Here is a 22,438-nt window from a genome sequence, read left to right as displayed (position 1 = left end):
TGTTCTTAATAATCCATTCAATGCTGTAACATCTATATATTTTTGGAGAGCAAATAGATGCAAGTTCAAATGTAGATGTTACTCTGTCAGAAATGGGCCTCTGACTGAGAGGCACATGGGAAATACCACACAATATCCTGTCAAAACATAAGGGGTATGGGAAGCATCTTAAAATGAATAAATGATAAATAATAATACATGTAGTATAATCATAATAATAATAATAATAATAATAATAATAAAAAAGAAAATGAACTTGTATATACATACGATGATAATATTATAACACAGTGGTAAACACTAAATACAGAGAAAGAGAGGAGCCATCAAGACTCGATTTGGTATTAGCAAAAGTAAAAGGATATTGTTAAAGACATGAGCTATGATTGCTCAGTAGGATAAAGTGACCGTGTGGTGATAAAGTTTCATATTAAAGAAAAGGAAGAAGAATGTAGATGTGAAGATTATAGGAATGAAATATTTAACTATGATAAGACTAATTTTTAATAAATGAGAAGATACTATGGTGAGACGGATTGGAGCGGTTTTATTACGACAGAAAGTATGCAAAAGAAGTGGGAAAAGCATTCACCATCATATATGAGGAGGGATTGAAAAGATGTGTACCAAAAGTAAATACAAAGAGAAGATATAACAAAGACTAGTACAATAGAAGTAGCATGGGAGATGAGGGGGAAGGCATGAAATTTGTGCAGGAGAAAAGTACACAGGAGCTGTAGCAAAATTAAACAAGTGCAAGAAATAAGAGTCTAAGGGTTATTAGAAAAGAAAGCAAAAATTATGAGAAGGATGTTATGGACAAATGTAAGGAGGAACCAAGACTATTCTTCAGATATATGAATAGCAAAATGAAAAAAACAGAGAAGCAATAATAGATTGAAGATGAACGATCTGGCTGACATGGTGAAGATAAGGAATAAGAGTTTTCAATCATTGTTCACAAAAGTGAGGACATTTGTGGGGCAGAGTGAGGTGAGTGAAGAAACAGGTCTAGGGGAAATTCAAATGACTGAGGAAGATGTGTGGAAACATTTAGAAAGATGACACTAGAAAGGCTGCTGGACCTGATGGAGTGTCAGGATGGATATTGAAAAAATGCAGTCAGCAGTTGACATGGGTGGCTCTTGATATTATTGAAAGTTGAGTCCTGTTTGAATGAAAGAGAGCAAACTTAGTTCCAATTTGTAATGATGGTAACAAAGAAGAGCCATTGAACCAGTGTCAAACAAATGTGGTAAGATATGTGAAAGATTAGCGAAGGATAAATAGATGCGTTACCTAGAAGAAAATGAAGTGATGATAGAGCAACGATTTGGGATCCAGAAAAGGGAGGTGAGTTTTTATTCAAGAGTGGTGAATATAATACATGAGAGTGATGGATGAGCAGATTGTGTACGTCTTGACCTAAAGAAAGCCTTTGATAAAGTACTGTGTAGGAGATTGTTGTGGAAGCTGGAACATGACAGTGGTCTTGGGGGTGGCCTGCTGAGATGGATGGAGAATTTCTTGATTGATATAGAGATGAGAACATTGGTGAAAGATTTGGAGTTATCATGGAGGAAATCTGAAAGCAGAGTATCCCAAGGTTCCATACTTACACCAATCATGTTTGCAGTCTATATAAGTGATATGACAGAGAATGTGAAAAGCTACTTGAGCCTTTTTTGTGTATGATGGCAAGTTGCTGAAAGAAGTTGATAGTGAGGAAGATTGTGGAGTGTTGCAAGAGGATCTGAACAAGATATTGAAGTGGAGTCATAGATGGAAAATGGAGTTTAATCTAAAGAAATGTGAAGTAATGGAGTTTGGAAAGAGTGTGAGGAGAGTAAAAGGATATGATGCATTGAATGGTGAGAGGTTGACTAAAGCTGAAGAGAAAAAGGATCTGGGTGAATGGAAATTTGACCCTGGAGAGACACATTAGCAAAATTGCAGGAGAAACTTATAACTTGTTGAAAAGAATAAGGCTGGTTTTTGCATGTATGGATAAAGAGATGGTCAGGAAGATGATTATATCACTGATTAGATCTAGATTGAAATATGCAACTGTAGTATGGTGACCCTGCAAGAAAAGGATATAAGGAAGTTGTAGAGAGTTCATAGAACAACAATGAAGAGGGTACCAAGTATCAGGGACTTGTCATATGAAGATTTTTTTTTAATGCAATGTAATGTTAAAAAAAAAAAAAAAAAAGTCCACTCATACTCCCAGAGCAACATCAGATAGAATGATCAAATAATAGAGGGTAAGTATCTTGAAGCCTCCCTTTTGAAAGAGTTCAAGTTATAGGAAGGAGGAAATACAGATGCAGGAAGGGAGTTCCAGAGTTTATCAGAGAAAGGGGTGAATGATTGAAAATACTGGTTAACTCTTGCATTAGGGAATTGGACAGAATAGGGGTGAGAGAAAGAATAAAGTCTTGTGTAGCGAGGCCATGGCAGGAGGGGAGGCATGCAGTTAGCAAGATCAGAAGAACAGTTAGCATGAAAATAGTGGTAGAAGATACCAAGAAGGTGATAGCAAAGGGGTGAGGAAAACTGTCAGAGACTACTCAGAATGCCTTACTTCATAGAAATTGTTTAAGCTAAAGATGAGATGTTAAGTTAAAAGTTTATAAGTATAGGACAAACCGAGAATGTTCAGTGTAGAAGAGGGGGACAGTTGAGTGTCATTGAAGAAGAGGAGATAGTTGTTTGGAAGGTTGTGTTGAGTTGATAGATGGAAGAATTGAGTTTTTGAGGCATTGAATAATACTAAGTTTGCTGTATCCTAATCAGAAATTTTAGAGAGATCAAAAGCCAGGCAAGATTACATTTACCAATGTTAGAAAAAAGGAGAGAAAGGGGAGACTTGATTGCAATATATAAAGCATATGATAAAGTGGAGGAGGTGGACTGGAGTGACATGATAGTTTGATACAAAAGATTCTAAAGGACATGGAAAGAGACTGTAAAAGAGACATCAAAGAACGTATAGTTTCCCATATAGAAGTATAGGTGGATTCAAGGCTAAGTTGGTTATTAAGTAATATGGAGATGGGGTAGCATGAGCATAGTTCTTTTCCCATAAAGCACAACTATGTAAATACGATTAGGCAAATAAACTCCCATGCACACATTCATATGGCTGAACAATGAAGAAGAAGCATCTCTCTCTCTCTCTCTCTCTCTCTCTCTCTCTCTCTCTCTCTCTCTCTCTCTCTCTCTCTCTCTCTCTCTCTCTCTCTCTCTCTCTCTCTCATGACCTTGTAGATGTACATAAGCAAAGACACGTGATGTGTTGTACAGTGCAACTTCAATTACCGAACACCTCCCTTTTTTTAACAAATTGGTTTTCAAACAAAATTTTGAACTACTAATTGCTTTGGTTGCTGTATCATAATTCAGTTCTTGAACAAAGTTACTTGATTTCAAATACTAAAAGGCAAAATGAAAGCCACTGTTCATTACTAATTTATAGTTTCTATAAATGTTTCCTTTGTTTTTTATATGTTTAGAGGAAAGACAATGGGTAAGACTAATTCAGTCTTTGAAATAAGGTATAGTCAGTTACACTTGTGATTAGAACTCTTACCGACATGAGCGTCACATTGCACAAGCTGGCAACTCGCTCCTCCTTGGTGTGAAAAAATCTGCCAGGAGAAAATAACTATGTGGCAACTTAGTTTAGTCCCTTATTTATTATTGAAAGCATAGAATAATGGATTCAGTGTGTGATATATTGACATAAAGAAAAGTCTTGAGTATGACTATAAACTGCATCCAGTGACGAGGCTCAGATTGGGGACTTTCGGAGTTGTGAGGAAGGTGGAATTACCCTTTAATTTGCCATTGCTCCCAGATCCATTCTTGACCCGGACTGGTAACACCTGCCTAGGGTTCCTGCTGCCTTGTAGCGTGTGCTTCTGGAGGCAGAGGCTAGAAGAAGGAAAACTGAATCCAAGCCACCTGCTGCCTTGCTGTTTATGCCCTTCATAGGCAAAGGCTAGGTCCACCTCCGATACCTGTGGTTGGTGTAAGCAAGGGCATGCTACTGTAAAAATTTGCACCAACCAACAAATGATGACTGAAACGACTGAAACGCATGAAACGGCCCCCAGTCCCTGGCAGCCCTTAAGTGGGCAGGAGGTGCTAAGAATCTCCAGACTGGAAAAACCTGATAAACGAGAGGGAGAAGACCTGCAGGTAGGCACAGTAAGTGTGGGGTCAATGGTGGGCAGGAATAGGGAAGTAGTGGAGATGTTGGCGAAGAGGAGAGTGGACATTTGTTGCGTGTAGGAAGTCCAATACAAGGGACAAGGATGCAACTGTTTGGCTGCGGAGAGGAGCGCTACGAGTTCTGGTGGGTGGGGGAAAAGAAGAAAGCAGGAGGTGTAGGATTGTTGGTATGAGAAGATTTGGTGGAAGATGTGATACAAGTGGAAAGGATAAATGCAAGAATAATAAAGATGAAGATCATTGTGGGGAGGAAAATCAGGAATATTTTTTCAGTATATGTACCACAAGTGGGTAGACCAGAGGAAGAAAAGGAAGCCTTCTGGGGTGTGTTGGATGATGTGACAACAGTGGCAGACTCGGAGGTACTGCTCATTGCTGGCGACCTAAATGGGCATATTGGAGATGACAGAGGAGGATTCAAAGAAGTCATGGGCATCTATGGATTGGGAGTGAGAAATTGGGAAGGGGAAAGAATACTGGAATTTTGCCAAAGTAAAGAGCTGAGGATAATAAATACTATGTTTAAAAAAGACAGGGAGAAAAAAATTGCATACAAGAGTGGAGAAGCAGAAACACAAATTGATTTCATACTACTGAAGGAGAAAGGGAGATACGGGTAAGAGACTGTAGGATCATCCCAGGAGAGATGTGTTTAACACAGCACCGCCTACTGAGAGCAGATCTAAATGTGACCAACTTGGTGAGAAAGAAGAAGCAGAGAGGAAAAAGGAAAATAAAAGAATAGAAATTGAAGGATGAGGAAACACAAAGACAATTTGAAGTGAAGGTGCAACAGAAAAATATGGTAAACAGAGGAGGATGGAAGGAACTGAGTAAAAATGTTCTGGAGGCTGCAAAGGAAGTCTGTGGTGAAACAACAGGTCACCGAAGAAGGCAAAGAAAAACATGGTGGTGGAATGAAGCAGTACAGAGAGTGGTGTAGGAAAAGAAAAGGGCATACAAAAGATGGCAGAGAACACAGAATAATGAGGATAAGAGAGAATATAAAGAGAAAGCAAGGCAGACTAAAAGGGAGGTAGCCAGAGAAAAGAGGTTGGTGTGGGAAAATTGGGATGTAGAACAGAATTGTAGTGAGAAGCAAAAAGATATGTTCAAAATTGCAAACAAATGAATGAAGAGAAGAAAGATGTAACTGGAGCAAAATATGTAAAGGATGAAAGAGGAATTATCAAGATAAAGGAGGAAGAAATACTTGAGAGGTGGAGGTGCTACTTTGAAAACCTGTTAAACCAGGAAAATGAACACAACCTGGAAGAGGTAGATATGGTGGGAGTTCTGATAGAATAAATCTCGGAGGAAGAGGTGAACAGAGCATTGAAAGGAATGAAAAGTGGAAAAGCGCAGGTCCAACAGGAATCACCAGTGAGTTAATGAAGCGGGTGTTATAAGAGAATTAACAAGGGTGTTTAGAGGCATAATTGACAAGGGAGACATTCCTGAAGACTGGAAAAATAGTATGATGGTGCCAATCTATAACAGAAAAGGAGATGCCTTGGAGTGCGGAAAATATAGAGGAATTAGACCATTGGAACATGGAATGAAACTGTTCGAAAAGGTATTGGAGGAGAGGCTTAGGAAACTGATAAAAGTGGATGGTCGACAGTTTGGATTTTGCCCAGGAAGATCGACAACAGATGCAATTTTTATAATGAGGCAAATACAGGAGAAGTTCAGTGAAAGGAAGGAGCTATTTCATGTTTTTGTTGATTTAGAGAAGGCATTTGACAGAGTGCCAAGGAGAGCAATTGAGTGGGCACTAAGGAGACAAAAAGTGCCTGAAAGGCTTGTGACTGCAGTCATGTCTCTGTATGTGGAATCAAGATCAAGGGTGAAAACATTGGCAGGAACATCAAGGGACTTTGACATAAGAGTGGGAGTATACCAGGGATCAGCTCTTCATCCACTACTCTTTATCACAGTAATGGAGGAGGCTACTAAACTGGCAAGAGGAGATGGCCCATGGGAGCTACTCTATGGCGATGATTTGGTATTGACAACACTGAAACTCAGGTGTCTGAGGCAACTGACAGTAGCCCCTTTTCTGTTCCCTCCAACTTTCTCTCTCCTCATTTTTGATCCAAAGCTGGATGTTGCGTTTATGTGCGAAATGACTTAACCTGCTCTCGTGCCCATGCTCTTCCAAGTTTTCCATCATCTGGCTATGACCACAGAGTCACTCTCAAACTAATTTTGTCTGTGCTGTATACCTCTCACCTAACTCCTCTGACTATAAGAAATTCTTTGACTACTTAACTTGCAAACTGGAGCACATTCTGGCCCCCTTCCCTTTTGCAGAGATCTCCATTCTTGGAGACTTCAATGTTCACCACCAGCTTTGGCTTTCCTCTCCCTTCACTGACCATCCTGGTGAACTAGCCTTCAACTTTGCTATCCTCCACGACCTAGAGGAATTGGTGCAACACCCTACTCGTATTCCTGACCGTCATGGAGCTACGCCCAACATTCTTGACCTTTTCCAGACCTCTAATCCTGCTTATGCTGTCACCCTTTCTTCTCTGTTGGGCTCCTCCGATCACAATCTCATATCTGTATCTTGTCCTATCGCTCCAATCCCTCTTCAGCATCCCCCAAGCGAAGGTGTCTCTGGCGTTTTGCCTCTGCTAGTTGGGGGGACCTGAGGAGGTATTTTGCTGATTTTCCTTGGAACAACTACTGCTTCCGTGTCAGAGACCAGTCTTTGTGTGCTGAGCACATAACAGAGGTGATAGTGTCTGGCATGGAGGCATACATTCCTCACTTTTTCTCGACCTAAACCTTCCAAACCTTGGTTTAACACATCTTGTTCTCGTGCTATACATGATAGAGAGGTGGCCCACAAAAGGTACTTAAGCCTTCCATCACCAGAATCTCATGCATTTTATATTTCTGCCCAGAACCATGCCAAGTCTGTTCTCCAACTAGCAAAAGTTGTCAAAGTGTCAAAACCTTTCAAGATCTAACTCCCCTCATGACTTCTGGCATCTAGCCAAAAAACATCTTCTTTCCCTCCTTTTTTTCAACTAGATGGCACCACTGCTATCACATCTATTTCTAAAGCTGAACTCTTCACAAATTTTTACTAAAAACTCTACCTTGGACAATTCTGGGCTTGTTCCTCCTTCTCCTTCATCCTCTGACTACTTCATGCTACCTTTTAAAATTCTTCACAATGATGTTTTCCATGCCCTTGCTGGCCTAAACCCTCGGAAGGCTGATCCCTGATGGGATCCCTCTTATTGTTCTCCGAAACTGTGCCTCTGTGCTTGCACCTTGCCTAGTCAAACTCTTTCAGCTCTGTCTGTCAACATCTACCTTTCCTTCTTGCCTAGTCAAACTCTTTCAGCTCTGTCTGTCAACATCTACCTTTCCTTCTTGCCTATATTCAGCCTGTTCCTAAAAAGGGTGACCGTTCTAATCCTTCAGACTACCATCCTATTGCTTTAATTTCTTGCCTATCTAAAGTTTTTGAATCTATACTCAATAGGAAGATTCTTAGACATCTATCACTTCACAACCTTCTATGTGATCGCCAGTATGGGTTCCGTCAAGGCCGCTCTTTTGGCGATCTGGTTTTCCTTACTGAGTCTTGGTCATCCTCTTTTAGAGATTTTGGTGAAACTTTTGCTGTTGCCTTGGACATATCAAAAGCTTTTGATAGAGTCTGGCACAAAGCTTTGATTTCCAAACTACCCTCCAACGGCTTCTATCCTTCTCTCTTTAACTTCATCTCAAGTTTCCTTTCTGTCTGTTCTATTGCTGCTGTGGTAGATGGTCACTGTTCTTCTCCTAAATCTATTGACAGTGGTGTTCCTCAGGGTTCTGTCTTATCACCCACTCTCTTCTTATTATTCATTAATGATCTTCTAAACCAAACTTCTTGTCCTATCCACTTCTACGCTGATGATACCACCCTGCACTTTTCCACGTCTTTTCATAGACGTCCAACCCCTCAGGAGGTAAACATTTCATGCAGGGAAGCCACAGAATGCTTGACTTCTGATCTTTCTAAAATTTCTGATTGGGGCAGAGCAGACTTGGTATTGTTCAATGCCTCAAAAACTCAATTCCTCCATCTATCAACTCGACACAACATTCCAAACAACTATCCCCTCTTCTTCAATGACACTCAACTGTCCCCCTCTTCTACACTGAACATCCTCGGTCTGTCCTTTACTTATAGTCTGAACTGGAAACTTCACATCTCATCTCTAGCTAAAACAGCTTCTATGGAGTTAGGTGTTCTGAGATGTCTCTGCCAGTTTTTCTCACCCACCCCCTCCCCAGCTGCTAACTCTGTACAATGGCCTTATCATTCCATGTATGGAGTATGCTTCACATGTCTGGGGGGGGTTCCACTCATACTGCTCTTCTAGACAGGGTGGAATCAAAAGCTTTTCATCTTAGCAACTCCTCTCCTCTAACTGACTGTCTTCAGCCTCTCTCTCACTGCTGCAATGTTGCATCTCTAGCTGTCTTCTACTGCTATTTTCATGCTAACTGCTCTTCTGATCTTGCTAACTGCATGCCTCTCCTCCTCCCGCGGCCTCACTGCACAAGACTTTCTTCTTTCTCTCACCCCTATTCTGTCCACCTCTCTAATGCAAGAGTTAACCAGTATTCTCAATCATTCATCCCTTTCTCTGGTAAACTTTGGAACTCCCTGCCTGCTTCTGTATTTCTACCTTCCTATGACTTGAATTCCTTCAAGAGGGAGGTTTCAAGACACTTATCCATCAATTTTTGACCATTGCTTTGACCCTTTAATGGGACTGGGATTTCAGTGGGCATTTTTTTTCTTTACTGGATTTTTGTTGTCCTTGGCCAGTGTTTTTCCTACATAAAAAAAAAAAAAAAAGAATCAAGGGAAGAAGTGACCGACATGTTTAATAGGTGGAAGGAGGGGATGGAGCAGAGGGGACTAAAAATAAACATGGAGAAAACAAAACTAATGGTGACCAGAAATGAAGCTAGAGAAAGAATTCAGTCAGGAAAATGGCCATGTGGATGTTGTAGAAGAGGTGTGGGAGCAAACTCAGTGTTGTGTGCTAGGTGTAATAAATGGTGTCACCAACGATGCTCAGGTCTGAGGAATCTCAGAGGGGCGCGGAACTTTGTATGTCCAAGATGTGTGCAGGAGGAGGAGGAGGAGGGTGGTGGTGGCAGTGGTGATGATGAGGATGTTGGCTTGGAGGTGAATGGAGGTGTGTTGGAGGAGGTACAACAGTTCTGCTGCTTGGGAGATATGTTGGACTGTGAAGCGGGTGTAGAGAGAACAGTAAGGGCAAGAGTAACAGCTGCATGGGGAAGATGGCGAGAAATTGCCAGTTTATTGGTGAACTGCAGCATAAAACTGAGGATCAGGGGAAGGGTATATGGAGCTTATGTCAGATCTGCTCTTATGTATGGAGCAGAAACATGAGCACTGACAAACAGACTGACAGATATTCTATGTAGCTGTGACCTCAGGATGCTGAGATACGTGGCAGGAGTGAGGTGGTAAGATGGGAGATCTAGCAGTGAGGTGGTGGAGATGTGTGGTGTTGAAGGCCTTTCTGTTGAGCTAAGGAAGAGAAGACTGAGATTGTTTGGACACGTGAGAAGGGCGGAGGGAGGGATGTTGAGCAAGGTGGAGGAGGTGAGGGTTGGAGGCCGATGGCTTGTGGGAAGGCCAAAGAAAAGTGGAGGAAGTGTGTGACAGAGGATATGAATTTGTTGAGAATAGAAGAACATATGGCACAAGATCACCAGTTGTGGAAAGCAGTCATTGCCCATCCAACCCCCACCCTAATGGGAAAATGCTCCTTACTTCAGCTAACAAAATGGCTGTGTTTGTTTTAAGCAAAGTGTTCTACTAAGGTGATGTGTGATGCCTGGAAAATATACAGGCCACGATTACATGATTACACGATTTTCATGCTAACTGCTCTTCTGATCTTGCTAACTGCATGCCTCCCCTCCTCCTGCGGCCTCGTTGCACAAGACTTTCTTCTTTCTCTCATCCCTATTCTGTCCATCTCCCTAACACAAGAGTTAACCAGTATTCTCAGTCATTCATCCCTTTCTCTGGTAAACTCTGGAACTCCCTGCCTGCTTCTGTATTTCCAGCTTCCTATGACTTGAATTCATTCAAGAGGGAGGTTTCAATTTTTTTCATCAATTTTTGACTACTGCCTTGACCCTTTTATGGAACTGGCATTTCAGTGGGCATTTTTTTTATTGTTTTTTTTTTGTTGCCCTTGGCCAGTGTCCTTCCTACATAAAAAAAAAAAAAAGTGTGGAAAGTGCTTCAGCTGAGAGAATATATAACATGCAGTGTTTCCAGTTTGTTTCAGATTGATTGGTGGGTGGAACTTCTAAGAGCCCAAGAGAGCTATACCAGACTTGAGTAGATAACTACCAATATCAGACAACTTGATGTCCATGTGTATGTCCTGGGTATGAAGGGATTAATTGCCCTTGACCTAAGTATTAAATTAGCTAAGTATAAAAAAAAAAAAAAAAAAAAAAAAAAAAAAAAAACTTTTGTTAAAGTAAATGTATGATCTGACAGTGAAATGTATCTATGCTGGATAGAGAAAAAAAAAACTTCTGTGCAATCCTGTATGTAAGAAAGTGCATAAGCAAGTTGAAAATAACATTTCACCTACTTTTATAAACAATCACAAAGCATCTTATTCAGATGAACAAGATAACATGTTATTCAGATGAACTAACATTCTCAAATTAAATACATGATTGCGGTTGAAGGTTCCCACCTCATTAGTAAACAGGTAATGATAATTGACTGGATCAGATGGTCCATACTAGGCCAGAAGTGTTGGACTGAATAGTGGATCCCTTATTAATTCCTTATCTTTTATTTGGTTGTCATCTTAAAACAACCCATTAGAAGGGATGTGTTTGACCCATTATAACTTTTTTTATGATATTGTGCTCTCTGTGCCTCTATCATGTTTAACTAAATGGAAATCCTTGTATATCTTTCATCTTCAAAATGCAAAAAAAGCTAAAATCTTGTTGAGAGCTGCATCTGTGGCAAGGAGAGGAAAATTGTTACTTTCAGTCAGGGTTTGAAAAAATCTAGGTTTAATAAAAAAAAACCCACTTTTTTTGGTGGGTTTAGTTTTTTTGGAGGGTTATTGTTTTTTTTGGAGGGTTATTGTTTTTTTTGGGAAGGGTTTATTTATTTATTTTTGTTTATTCATCATATTTATATGTAAATCAGTGTAAAATTAGCAATTAAAAAGATAATCTAGAGTGAAACAAAAGGCTTGAAGTGTTTTCTTTTTCATGTAAGAGGGGGACTGGTCAAGAGCAACAAAAATATAATAAAAAAAAAGGCCCACTGAGGTGCCAGTCTCTAAACAGAGTCGAAGGCGGTAGTCAGAAATTACAGGCTAAATGTCTGGAAACCTCCCTCTTGAAAGAGTTCAAGTCATAGGAAAGATGAAATGTAAAAGTAGTCAGGGAGTTCCAGAGTTTACCAGAAAAAAGGATGAATGATTGAGAATACTGGTCAACTTTTGCATCAGAGAGGTGGACAGAATAGGGGTGAGAGAAAGAAGAAAGTCTTTTGCAGCAAGGCCATGGGAGGAGAGGAGGCATGCAGTTAGAAAGATCAGAAGAACAGTTAGCATGAAAATAGCAGTAGAAGATAGCAAGAGATGCAACATTGTGGTGATGAGAAAGAGGCTGAGGACAATCAGTTAGAGGAGAGGAGTTGATGAGATGAAAAGCTTTTGATCACCCTGTCAAGAAGAGTGGCATGATTGGAAGCCCCCTGGATATGTGAAGCATACTCCATACATGAACGGATAAGGCACCTGTACAGAGTTAGCAGCTGGAAGGGTGAGAAAAACTGGTGGAAACATCTCAGAATACCTAACTTCATAGAGGCTGTTTTAACTAGAGATGAGATGTGAAGTTTCCAGTTTAGATTATAAGAAAAGGAAAGTCTGTGGATGTTCAGTGTAGAAGAAGGGGACGGTTGAGTGTCATTGAAGAAGTTGTCGGGAAGGTTGTGTCAAGTTGATAGATGGAGGAATTTAGTTTTGAGATATTGAACAATACTAAGTTTGCTCTGTTCCTATCAGAAATTTTAGAGAAATCAGAAGTCAGGCATTCTGTGGCTTCCCTGTGAGAACTGTTTCCTTCCTGAAGGGTTGGGCATTTATGAAAAGACATGGAAAAATGCAGGTTGGTATCATCACTGTAGAAGTGGATAGGACAAGAAGTTTGATTTAGAAGATCATTGATGAATAATAGGAAGAGAGTAGGTAACAGGACAGAATCCTGTGGAACACTACTGTTAATAGATTTAGGAGAAGAACAGTGACCAACTACCACAGCAGCAATAGAGTAGTCAGAACGGAAACTTGAGATGAAGTTACAGAGAGGATAGAAACCATTGGAGGGTAGTTTGGAAGTCAAAGCTTTGTGCCAGACACTGTCAGAAATTTTTGATATGCCTAAGGCAACAGCAAAAGTTTCACCAAAATCACTGAAAGAGATGACCAAGACTCAGTAAGGAAAGCCAAAAGATCATCAGTAGAGTGGCCTTGACGAAACCCATACTGGTGATCAGATAGAAGGTTGTGAAGTGATAGATGTTTCAGAATCTTCTTGTTGAGGATAGATTCCAAACTTTAGAGAAGCAGAAAGTTAAAGCAATAGGACAGTAGTTTGAGGGATTAGAATGGTCACCCTTTTTAGAAACAGGCTGAATGTAGGCAGACTTCCAGCAAGAAGGAAAGGTAGATGTTGATAAGCAGAGTTGAAAGAGTTTGACTAGGCAAGGCACAAACATGGAGGCACAGTTTCAGAGAACAAAAAGAGGGACCCCATCAGATCCACAAGCCTTCTGAGGATTTAGGCCAGTGAGGGCATGGAAAACATTATTGTGAAGGATTTTAGTGGGTAGCATGAAGTAGTCAGAGGGTGGAGGAGAGGGAGGAACAAGCCGTGAATCATCCAAGGTAGAGTTTTTAGTAAAGATTTGAGCGAAGAGTTCAGTTATAGAAAAAGATGAGATGGCAGTGGTGCCATCAGGTTGAAATAAAGGAGGGAAAGATGAAGAAGTAAAGTTTTTGGAGATGTTTTTGGCTAAGTGCCAGAAGTCATGAGAAGAGTTAGATCTTGAAAGATTTTGACATTTTGTTTAGGTCATGCTGATACAGGTTGGTCCAGTTGGACAAAGCCTGTGTTAATTTGTACTGTATAGTAAATGAATGGGTCAGGCTTGGCTATGTTTACATTTTTTTATGTGTATGTACATATATAGACCTTACTTATCTATACCATATAGAATTAAATTTTGACATGTTAAATATTTTTTAACGCAAAAACCCACTTAGGCTTTTTTTTTCCCCCTTTCTGGGTGTTTTTTTTTAATGCCAGCCCTGCTTTAAATATGATAGTGTGGTGTGTTTGAACTGCTGCTTCAGTATAGGGAATGGGCCACTATTTGATGAAGCTGAAATGTGAAAATCTATCTTTAAGTATCTTCAATGTCACTGGCATTTTGGGCACAGAAAATGTTAAGCTGTGCCCCTAGAGCAGCATTTCTTAATCTTTTCTGGCCTCAGCACCTCCAGTAGTCAGGTCCAGGCAGTCTAGCACTCTGGCAAACATCTGGTTATATTGACTATAGTTGCTTGCATCAACACAATTGAAAATGAGGTTAAAGTTTATGAAATGAAAAATGTACCCTTGTCTAAAAGTATCCCTTGTGAGGAACACTAACATTGTACCATACTATAAGCAGCATTTTCCTGCATCCCTACAATTGATCTCAGCACCATAGGTTAAGAAGCACTGCTCTAGAGGAAAGTGTGCCCTGAATTATTTTCTTATAAATATGAAGGAACTGATAACTTTCACATCTTGTTTCAGATACTCCTGGCTTCAGTCCAGTGCTGATGCAATTTCCTTGGCTCACAGGCAGAAAAGAGAACCCAAACAAAGTGTCAGATGTGAAGGTTAATATTATTCCTTGTATTCCTTGTATTACTTTATGTATCACCTTTCATGTTTATGTGCCTTAATGTCTCTTTTCTGTCATGTCTGTGGTTATTTACATCTCTGTCTTTCTGTTTTGTCTTTGTACTCCTTTATTCCCCTTTTTTTGGAGTGTTGATATTTATGTCTCTACCTATTTATTTATTTTTTCTCTGTTTTTTGTGTTTTGTCTGTCACTTGTGTTCTAATAGAACTGCTGTCAGGTAGTCCTGTCTTCATATATTAATTATATTAATTTAAGACTTCCCTGAAATTTCATGTTGCTGGGATTAATTTTAATCCATTCATAATATCTACAGTGCTCCCCCCCATCCCCCTGGTTTTCATGGTATCTAAGTTTCATAATCACTGCATTGTGTCATGCTGCGGCAGCACTTCATCACCACATTGCTATGTCACCAAATGTGAGAACAAAACACACATTCACATAGTTATAGATGTTGTGGCACTGCACCATGACATCACTGTGTCACATTAGATGTTCAGACAAAATACACACACACACACACACACACACACACACACACACACACACACACACACACACACACACACACACACACACACACACACACACAGTTCTAGATGGCATGGTGCTGAACAGCTACACCACTGTATCATGTTAGAAGTGAGGATAAACACACTAACAGTTCTAGATGTTGTGGCACTACACTGCTGCACTGCTGCATCATGCTGGAAGTGGGGACAAAACACTCATACAATTCTAGATGCCATGACACTGCACCTTGGCATTGCTGCATCATGCCAGATATGAGGACAAAACAGACACATACTCACTTCCATATGTGCTGAGCAGCACCACCATATTGCTGTATCAGGCATTTTTTTTTTTTTTTTTATGATGCAAGAGGGCTGTTGGCCAAGGGCAACAAAAATCTCAATAAAAAAAGGCCCACTTAAATGCTAGTTCCCAGAGTAGTGCCAGATAGCATGATTAAATAGTAAAGAATAAGTGTCTTGAAACCTTGAAATAGTTCAAGTCATAAGAAGGAGGAAGCACAGAAGCAGACAGGGAATCTCATAGTTTACCAGAGAAAGGGATGAGTGATTGAGAATACTTGTTAACTTTTGCATTAGAGAGGTGGATAGAATAGGGATGAAAGAAAGTCCTGTGCAGCATGGCCACAGGAGGAGTGGAGGCATGCAGTTAGCAAGATCAGAAGGGTAGTTGGCATGAAAATAGTGGTAGTAGATAGTAAGAAATGCAATATTGCGGTGATGAGAGAAAAGCTGAAGAAAGTCGTTTAGAGGAGAGGAGTTGATAAGGTGAAAAGCTTTTGATTCCTTTATGTCTAAAAGAGTGATATGAGTGGACACCACCCTCCCCCCCCCTTGCATGTGAAGCATACTCCATACATGGATGGATAAGGCCCCTGTACAGAGTTAGCAGTTGAGATCAGTGAGAAAAAAACTGGTGGAGATGACTCAGTGCTGAACTTCATAGAAACTGTTTTAACTAGAGATGAGATGTGAAATTTCCATTTTAGGTTGTAAACTGAAGATGTTCAGTCTTGCAGTTGAGTGTCACTGAAGAAGAGGGGATAGTTATCTGGAAGATTGTGTTGAGCTGAAAGATGGGGGAATTGAGTTTTTGAGGAATTGAACAATACTAAGTTTGCTCTGTCCCAATCAGAGATTTTAGAGAGATCAGAAGTCAGATGTTCTGTGGCTTCCCTGCATGAACTGTTTACTTTCTGAAGGGCTGGACATCTACAAAAAGATGTGGAAAAGTGCAGGATAGTATTATCAGTGTAGGAGTGGATAGGACAAAAAATTTGGTTGAGGTCATTGATGAATAATAGGAAGAGAGTGAGTGACATGACATAATCCTGAGGAACACCACTGTTAATAGACTTAGAGAAAGAACAGTGACCATCTACCACAACAGCTATAGAAGTGTCAGAAAGGAAACTTGAAGTTACGTGGAGAAGGATAAAAGCTGTAGGAATGTAGTTTGGAAATGAAAGCTTTGTGCCAGACTTAGTCAAAAGTTTCGATATGTCTAAGGCAACATTGAAAGTTTCACCAGAATCCCTAAAATAGGATGACCAAGACTCAGTAAAGAAAGCCAGATCATTGGTAGGACAAAATGCACACTCACACAGTTCTAGGCCATGCAGCGTTTTTTCAGTGTTTTCAATGCCCCTTGTTCTGTGAGCCTTGTGTTTAGCACAGTGCCTTGGGAAGAAAGCAAGTGTGATCTTCGAGTTTAGTGCTATGCTTTGGAAAGAAAACAAGTACAATCCTTGATTTTAGTTCTATACCTTGGAAAAAAAATAATTGTGATACTCAAGAGAGTACTATATACTTCTTTTCACATCATATTCCTATTTTGGCAACTGATGTAACATATGGCAATGTATGTGTCAGAGAATGCCTAACACAGTGGATTATCTTTGGCATGGTGGCATACAATGGGTGCTGAAAATACTTGGACCTAGCCTCATTTTAGGAGGCAGATGTGCAGTCTCTGTTTTTATTGCACCAAAATTAATATAAGCTGATATGACATCACTTATTGGTATTTGGCAACTAAGGAACCTTTACTGTGTGTTTAAACGATGCTGGCTAGCATGTCAGTGCCCATCTATGCATAGTACAAGGTTTATGCACCCACTTATTTATTTATTTATCTATTATTTTTTTTCCTTCATTTTTTTGCTTTCTTTGTTGCTGCTCCAGACCCAACCCTGTAGGTCAGGATGGGTCCTATGTAACTGACTGATGTGGAAAAGCCCATATTCTGACTCTACAGGAGGAGAAAGTGCCGATTAAAGAAATAGTGAGGAGAACAGAGAAAGGGAAGTCCACCATCATACACCTGCTTATTGCCATGAGTGAGTTGCCACCTAATGCCATGACCTAATATAGAAAGCATTATGGAAGGTCAAGAAAAGTGACACCACTCACTGACTACCTTCTCAAGCTAGCTGTGAAATGAAACCCTAGGCCAGTGGTTTTTGAACTATTTAGTATGATGTTGCATTAAGAAACAACTGATATTTTTGTGGCACACCTGTCCTCTTAAAAAAAAAAATAATAAAATATATATATATATATATATATATATATATATATATATATATATATATATATATATATATATATATATATATATATATATATATATATATATATATATATATATATATATATATATATATATATATATATATTTTTTTTTTTATGTAGGAAGGACACTGGCCAAGGGCAACAAAAATCTAATAAAAAAAATGCCCACTGAAATGCCAGTCCCATAAAAGGGTCAAAGCAGTGGTCAAAAATTGGTGGATAAGTGTCTTGAAACCTCCCTCTTGAAGGAATTCAAGTCATAGGAAGGTGGAAATACAGAAGCAGGCAGGGAGTTCCAGAGTTTACCAGAGAAAGGGATGAATGATTGAGAATACTGGTTAACTCTTGCGTTAGAGAGGTGGACAGAATAGGGGTGAGAGAAAGAAGAAAGTCTTGTGCAGCGAGGCCGCGGAAGGAGGGGAGGCATGCAGTTAGCATGATCAGAAGAGCAGTTAGCATGAAAATAGCGGTAGAAGACAGCTAGATATGCAACATTGCGGCGGTGAGAGAGAGGCTGAAGACAGTCAGTTAGAGGAGAGGAGTTGATGAGACAAAAAGCTTTTGATTCCACCCTGTCTAGAAGAGCAGTATGAGTGGAACCCCCCCAGACATGTAAAGCATACTCCATACATGGACGGATAAGGCCCTTGTACAGAGTTAGCAGCTGGGAGGGGTGAGAAAAACTGGCGGAGACATCTCAGAACACCTAACTTCTTAGAAGTTGTTTTAGCTAGAGATGAGATGTGAAGTTTCCAGTTCAGATTATAAGTAAAGGACAGACCAAAGATGTTCAGTGTAGAAGAGGGGGACAGTTGAGTGTCAATGAAGAAGAGGGGATAGTTGTCTGGAAGGTTGTGTTGAGTTGATAGATGGAGGAATTGACTTTTTGAGGCATTGAATAATACCAAGTTTGCTCTGCCCCAATCAGAAATTTTAGAAAGATCAGAAGTCAGGCGTTCTGTGGCTTCCCTGCGTGATATGTTTACCTACTGAAGGGTTGGACGTCTATGAAAAGACGTGGAAAAGTGCAGGGTGGTATCATCAGCGTAGGAGTGGATAGGACAAGAAGTTTGGTTTAGAAGATCATTAATGAATAATAAGAAGAGAGTGGGTGACAGGACAGAACCCTGAGGAACACCACTGTTAATAGATTTAAGAGAAGAACAGTGACCGTCTACCACAGCAGCAATAGAACGGTCAGAAAGGAAAGAAGGATAGAAACCGTAGGAGGGTAGTTTGGAAATCAAAGCTTTGTGCCAGACTCTATCAAAAGCTTTTGATATGTCCAAGACAACAGCAAAAGTTTCACCAAAATCTCTAAAAGATGATGACCAAGACTCAGTAAGGAAAGCCAGAAGATCACCAGTAGAGCGGCCTTGACGGAACCCATACTGGCGATCAGATAGAAGGTTGTGAAGTGATAGATGTTTAAGAATCTTCCTGTTGAGGATAGATTAAAAAACTTTAGATAGGCAGGAAATTAAAGCAATAGGATGGTAGTTTGAGGGATTAGAACGGTCACCCTTTTTAGGAACAGGTTGAATGTAGGCAAACTCCCAGCAAGAAGGAAAGGTAGATGTTGACAGACAGAGCTGAAAGAGTTTGACTAGGCAAGGTGCAAGCACGGAGGCACAGTTTTGGAGAACAATAGGAGGGACCCCATCAGGTCCATAAGCCTTCCGAGGGTTTAGGCCAGCAAGGGCATGGAAAACATCATTGCGAAGAATTTTAATAGGTGGCATGAAGTAGTCAGAGGGTGGAGGAGAGGGAGGAACAAGCCCAGAATCGTCCAAGGTAGAGTTTTTAGCAAAGGTTTGAGCAAAGAGTTCAGCTTTAGAAATAGATGTGATAGCAGTGGTGCCATCTGGTTGAAGTAGAGGAGGGAAAGAAGAAGAAGCAAAGTTATTGGAGATGTTTTTGGCTAGATGCCAGAAATCATGGGGGGAGTTAGATCTTGAAAGGTTTTGACATTTTCTGTTAATGAAGGAGTTTTTGGCTAGTTGGAGAACAAACTTGGCATGGTTCCGGGCAGAAATATAAAGTGCATGAGATTCTGGTGATGGAAGGCTTAAGTACCTTTTGTGGGCCACCTCTCTATCATGTATAGCACGAGAACAAGCTGTGTTAAACCAAGGTTTAGAAGGTTTAGGACGAGAAAAAGAGTGAGGAATGTATGCCTCCATGCCAGACACTATCACCTCTGTCATGCGCTCAGCACACAAAGACGGGTCTCTGACACGGAAGCAGTAGTCATTCCAAGGAAAATCAGCAAAATACCTCCTCAGGTCCCCCCAACTAGCAGAGGCAAAACGCCAGAGGCACCTTTGCGTAGGGGGATCCTGAGGAGGGATTGGAGTGATAGGACAAGATAAAGATATGAGATTGTGATTGGAGGAGCCCAACGGAGAAGAAAGGGTGACAGCATAAGCAGAAGGATTAGAGGTCAGGTAAAGGTCAAGAATGTTGGGCGTATCTCCAAGACGGTCAGGAATATGAGTAGGGTGTTGCACCAATTGCTCTAGGTCATGGAGGATAGCAAAGTTGTAGGCTAGTTCACCAGGATGGTCAGTGAAGGGAGAGGAAAGCCAAAGCTGGTGGTGAACATTGAAGTCTTCAAGAATGGAGAACTCTGCAAAAGGGAAGAGAGTCAGAATGTGCTTCACTTTGGAAGTTAAGTAGTCAAAGAATTTCTAATAGTCAGAGGAGTTAGGAGAGAGGTATACAGCACAGATAAATTTAGTATGAGAGTGACTCTGTAGTCGTAGCCAGATGGTGGAAAACTCGGAAGATTCAAGAGCGTGGGCACGAGAGCAGGTTAAGTCATTGCGCACATAAACGCAGCATCCAGCTTTGGATCGAAAATGAGGATAGAGAAAGTAGGAGGGAACAGAAAAGGAGCTACTGTCAGTTGCCTCAGATACCTGAGTTTCAGTGAGGAAAAGAAGATGAGGTTTTAGAAGAGGAGAGGTGGTGTTCTACAGATTGAAAATTAGATCTTCCGCGAATGTTGCAGAAGTTAATGAAGAAAAAGTTGAGGGGAGTGTCAAGACACTTAGGGTCGTTGACAGAAAGGCAGTCCGACCTGGGGACATTTATGGTCCCCTCCCCAGATGGGGACTCCGAGGCTGGTGTAGGAGTCGCCATGATGATTTTAAAATTTTTGAGTGAAGGGTGTGTGTGTTATTAGGTGCTTGTAGTTTTGTGTGGAGGAAGAGAGTTGTCTTTAGAGGGCAGGCTGTGACTGCCCCCTTGTGTTGTGAGACACAAAGGGAAACGTTCAGTGAGGTCACAGCTGGGTTTAATGATAAGTTCACAGCACCCCTTGAACAGTGCTTTAGACCTCACTGGGAGTAATTATTGTTTCGGCAGGTGTCTACTGCCTCCTAGTATATATATATATATATATATATATATATATATATATATATATATATATATATATATATATATATATATATATATATACATAATTAGTCACCATTAATAAATATGAATTACAATTTACAATAGTTTCATTATATTATGTACACAAATCAAAATCCCACCCAAATTTTCACAGCACACCAAGGAGATAATGGCGGCACTCTAGTGTGCTGTGGCACACACTTTGAGAATCATTGCCCTAGGCTGATAGCAAAAGGTCTCAAGAAATTACCCCAAACTTTTTAAAGATGCCATTTACACTATTCAACACCACCTCAAGCATCACCTTGGCATACCAAATTGTGTGGCAGCACACAAACCCCTACTGATTGGCACCATGCAGCATAAGCAGCTTGCTTTTGCTAAAGAGCACAAGAACTGGTCAGTGATAGAGTGGCAGAAGGTTCTCTGGTCCAATGAGAGCAGTTTTCAAGTTGTGACATCCCACAGACTTCATGTAAGGCATCCCCTCAGATATAATTGGTATGACCCTAGGTACACCATTAAAACAATGAAGAACAGTGTTTCTATAATGATTTTGGGTTGTTTCATTGGGAATGTAGGGAGGGGTGGACTACTTCTTGCCTAAAAATGTGATGAATATGGATTGCTACATCCAAGTTTTAAGGGAACACATGATCAACTCTTATGCCATTCATGGCACCACAGTGTTCTTACATGATGATGCCCCTGTCATGCTGCAAAAAAAGTGAAACACTTTCTCAATGAGAAGAATATCCTCATAATAAAGTAGCCAGGTAAGAGCCTGTATTTAAATCCTATAGAGAATGCCTGGAATGTCCTGAAGAAGGTGAGGGATGCACAGATGTCATCAGTACTGCAGCTGCAGGAGGTCATCACATGTGTCTGGTGCCAGGATACGAGTTTGGATTACTTCAGGAGCCTATGTGAGAGCATGCCACAACAGATCTGGACTGAAGGCCAAGGGGGGAGATGGCAGGGTATTAGGTGAATGTTTCTTAAATTTGATCTGTATCTTCATCATTTATTTCATTTTGTTGACTGCCAGGTATGTTTTTTATGTGGGTCCTAGTATTTTCAGTATCCACTGTACATTCCACACACTTTCCCTAATTCTAAAACTCATAAAACTTGGTTCAACTTAGCCAGGTCTTGTGTTGATCATGATATTTTCTTTTTTGAGATTCATAATACATAACTAGAAAAGAAAATACAAAAAAAATCTTGATATGGATTAAGGGAAAATGTAAAAAATATCAGTACAGAAGGGAGTTTTTATAAGATTTATAACTGTCTGAGTTTGAAGATAAGATCACTGCTTTTTTATTTTTATTATTTTTTTTTATTTATTTCTTCAATTCTCCACCTCAAAGTCTTTCACTAGGTCTGAAAACACTGATTTTTGTAAATATGTGTCTTACCTTGTCACTTGCCTGTCAGATCTTTATGTGTGTGTGTGTGTGTGTGTGTGTGTGTGTGTTTATTTACCTAGTTGTGGTTTATGGGAGGGGAGTAATCTCATAGTATCCCATCTCTATATCTATCCAGTTTTGTCTTAAAACCATGGACAGTTACAGCATTGACAATGTCTTCACTGAGTTCATTCCATTTGTTCACACTTCTGTGAGGAAAACTATACTTTTTGATGTCTCTTCTACAGTTA

General features: G+C 40.2%; 1 protein-coding gene across 6 annotated transcripts in view; it reads left to right on the top strand.

The window, feature by feature from the left end:
- Positions 1 to 22,438, top strand: part of LOC135109616 (uncharacterized) — a 375,792-nt gene that overhangs the window by 18,045 nt on the left and 335,309 nt on the right. For all 6 annotated transcript variants that reach the window (XM_064021045.1, XM_064021044.1, XM_064021043.1 and 3 more), the window contains exon 3: positions 14,152 to 14,237. In XM_064021045.1, the coding sequence (XP_063877115.1) occupies positions 14,152 to 14,237 (86 nt within the window). The remainder of the gene's footprint in view (positions 1 to 14,151; positions 14,238 to 22,438) is intronic.

Source organism: Scylla paramamosain, chromosome 19 (genome assembly GCF_035594125.1).
Source record: "Scylla paramamosain isolate STU-SP2022 chromosome 19, ASM3559412v1, whole genome shotgun sequence".
Lineage (NCBI taxonomy): Eukaryota > Metazoa > Arthropoda > Malacostraca > Decapoda > Portunidae > Scylla > Scylla paramamosain.
The sequence above is the reverse complement of the archived record's forward strand: the minus strand, read 5'-3'. Positions and strand labels throughout refer to the sequence as shown.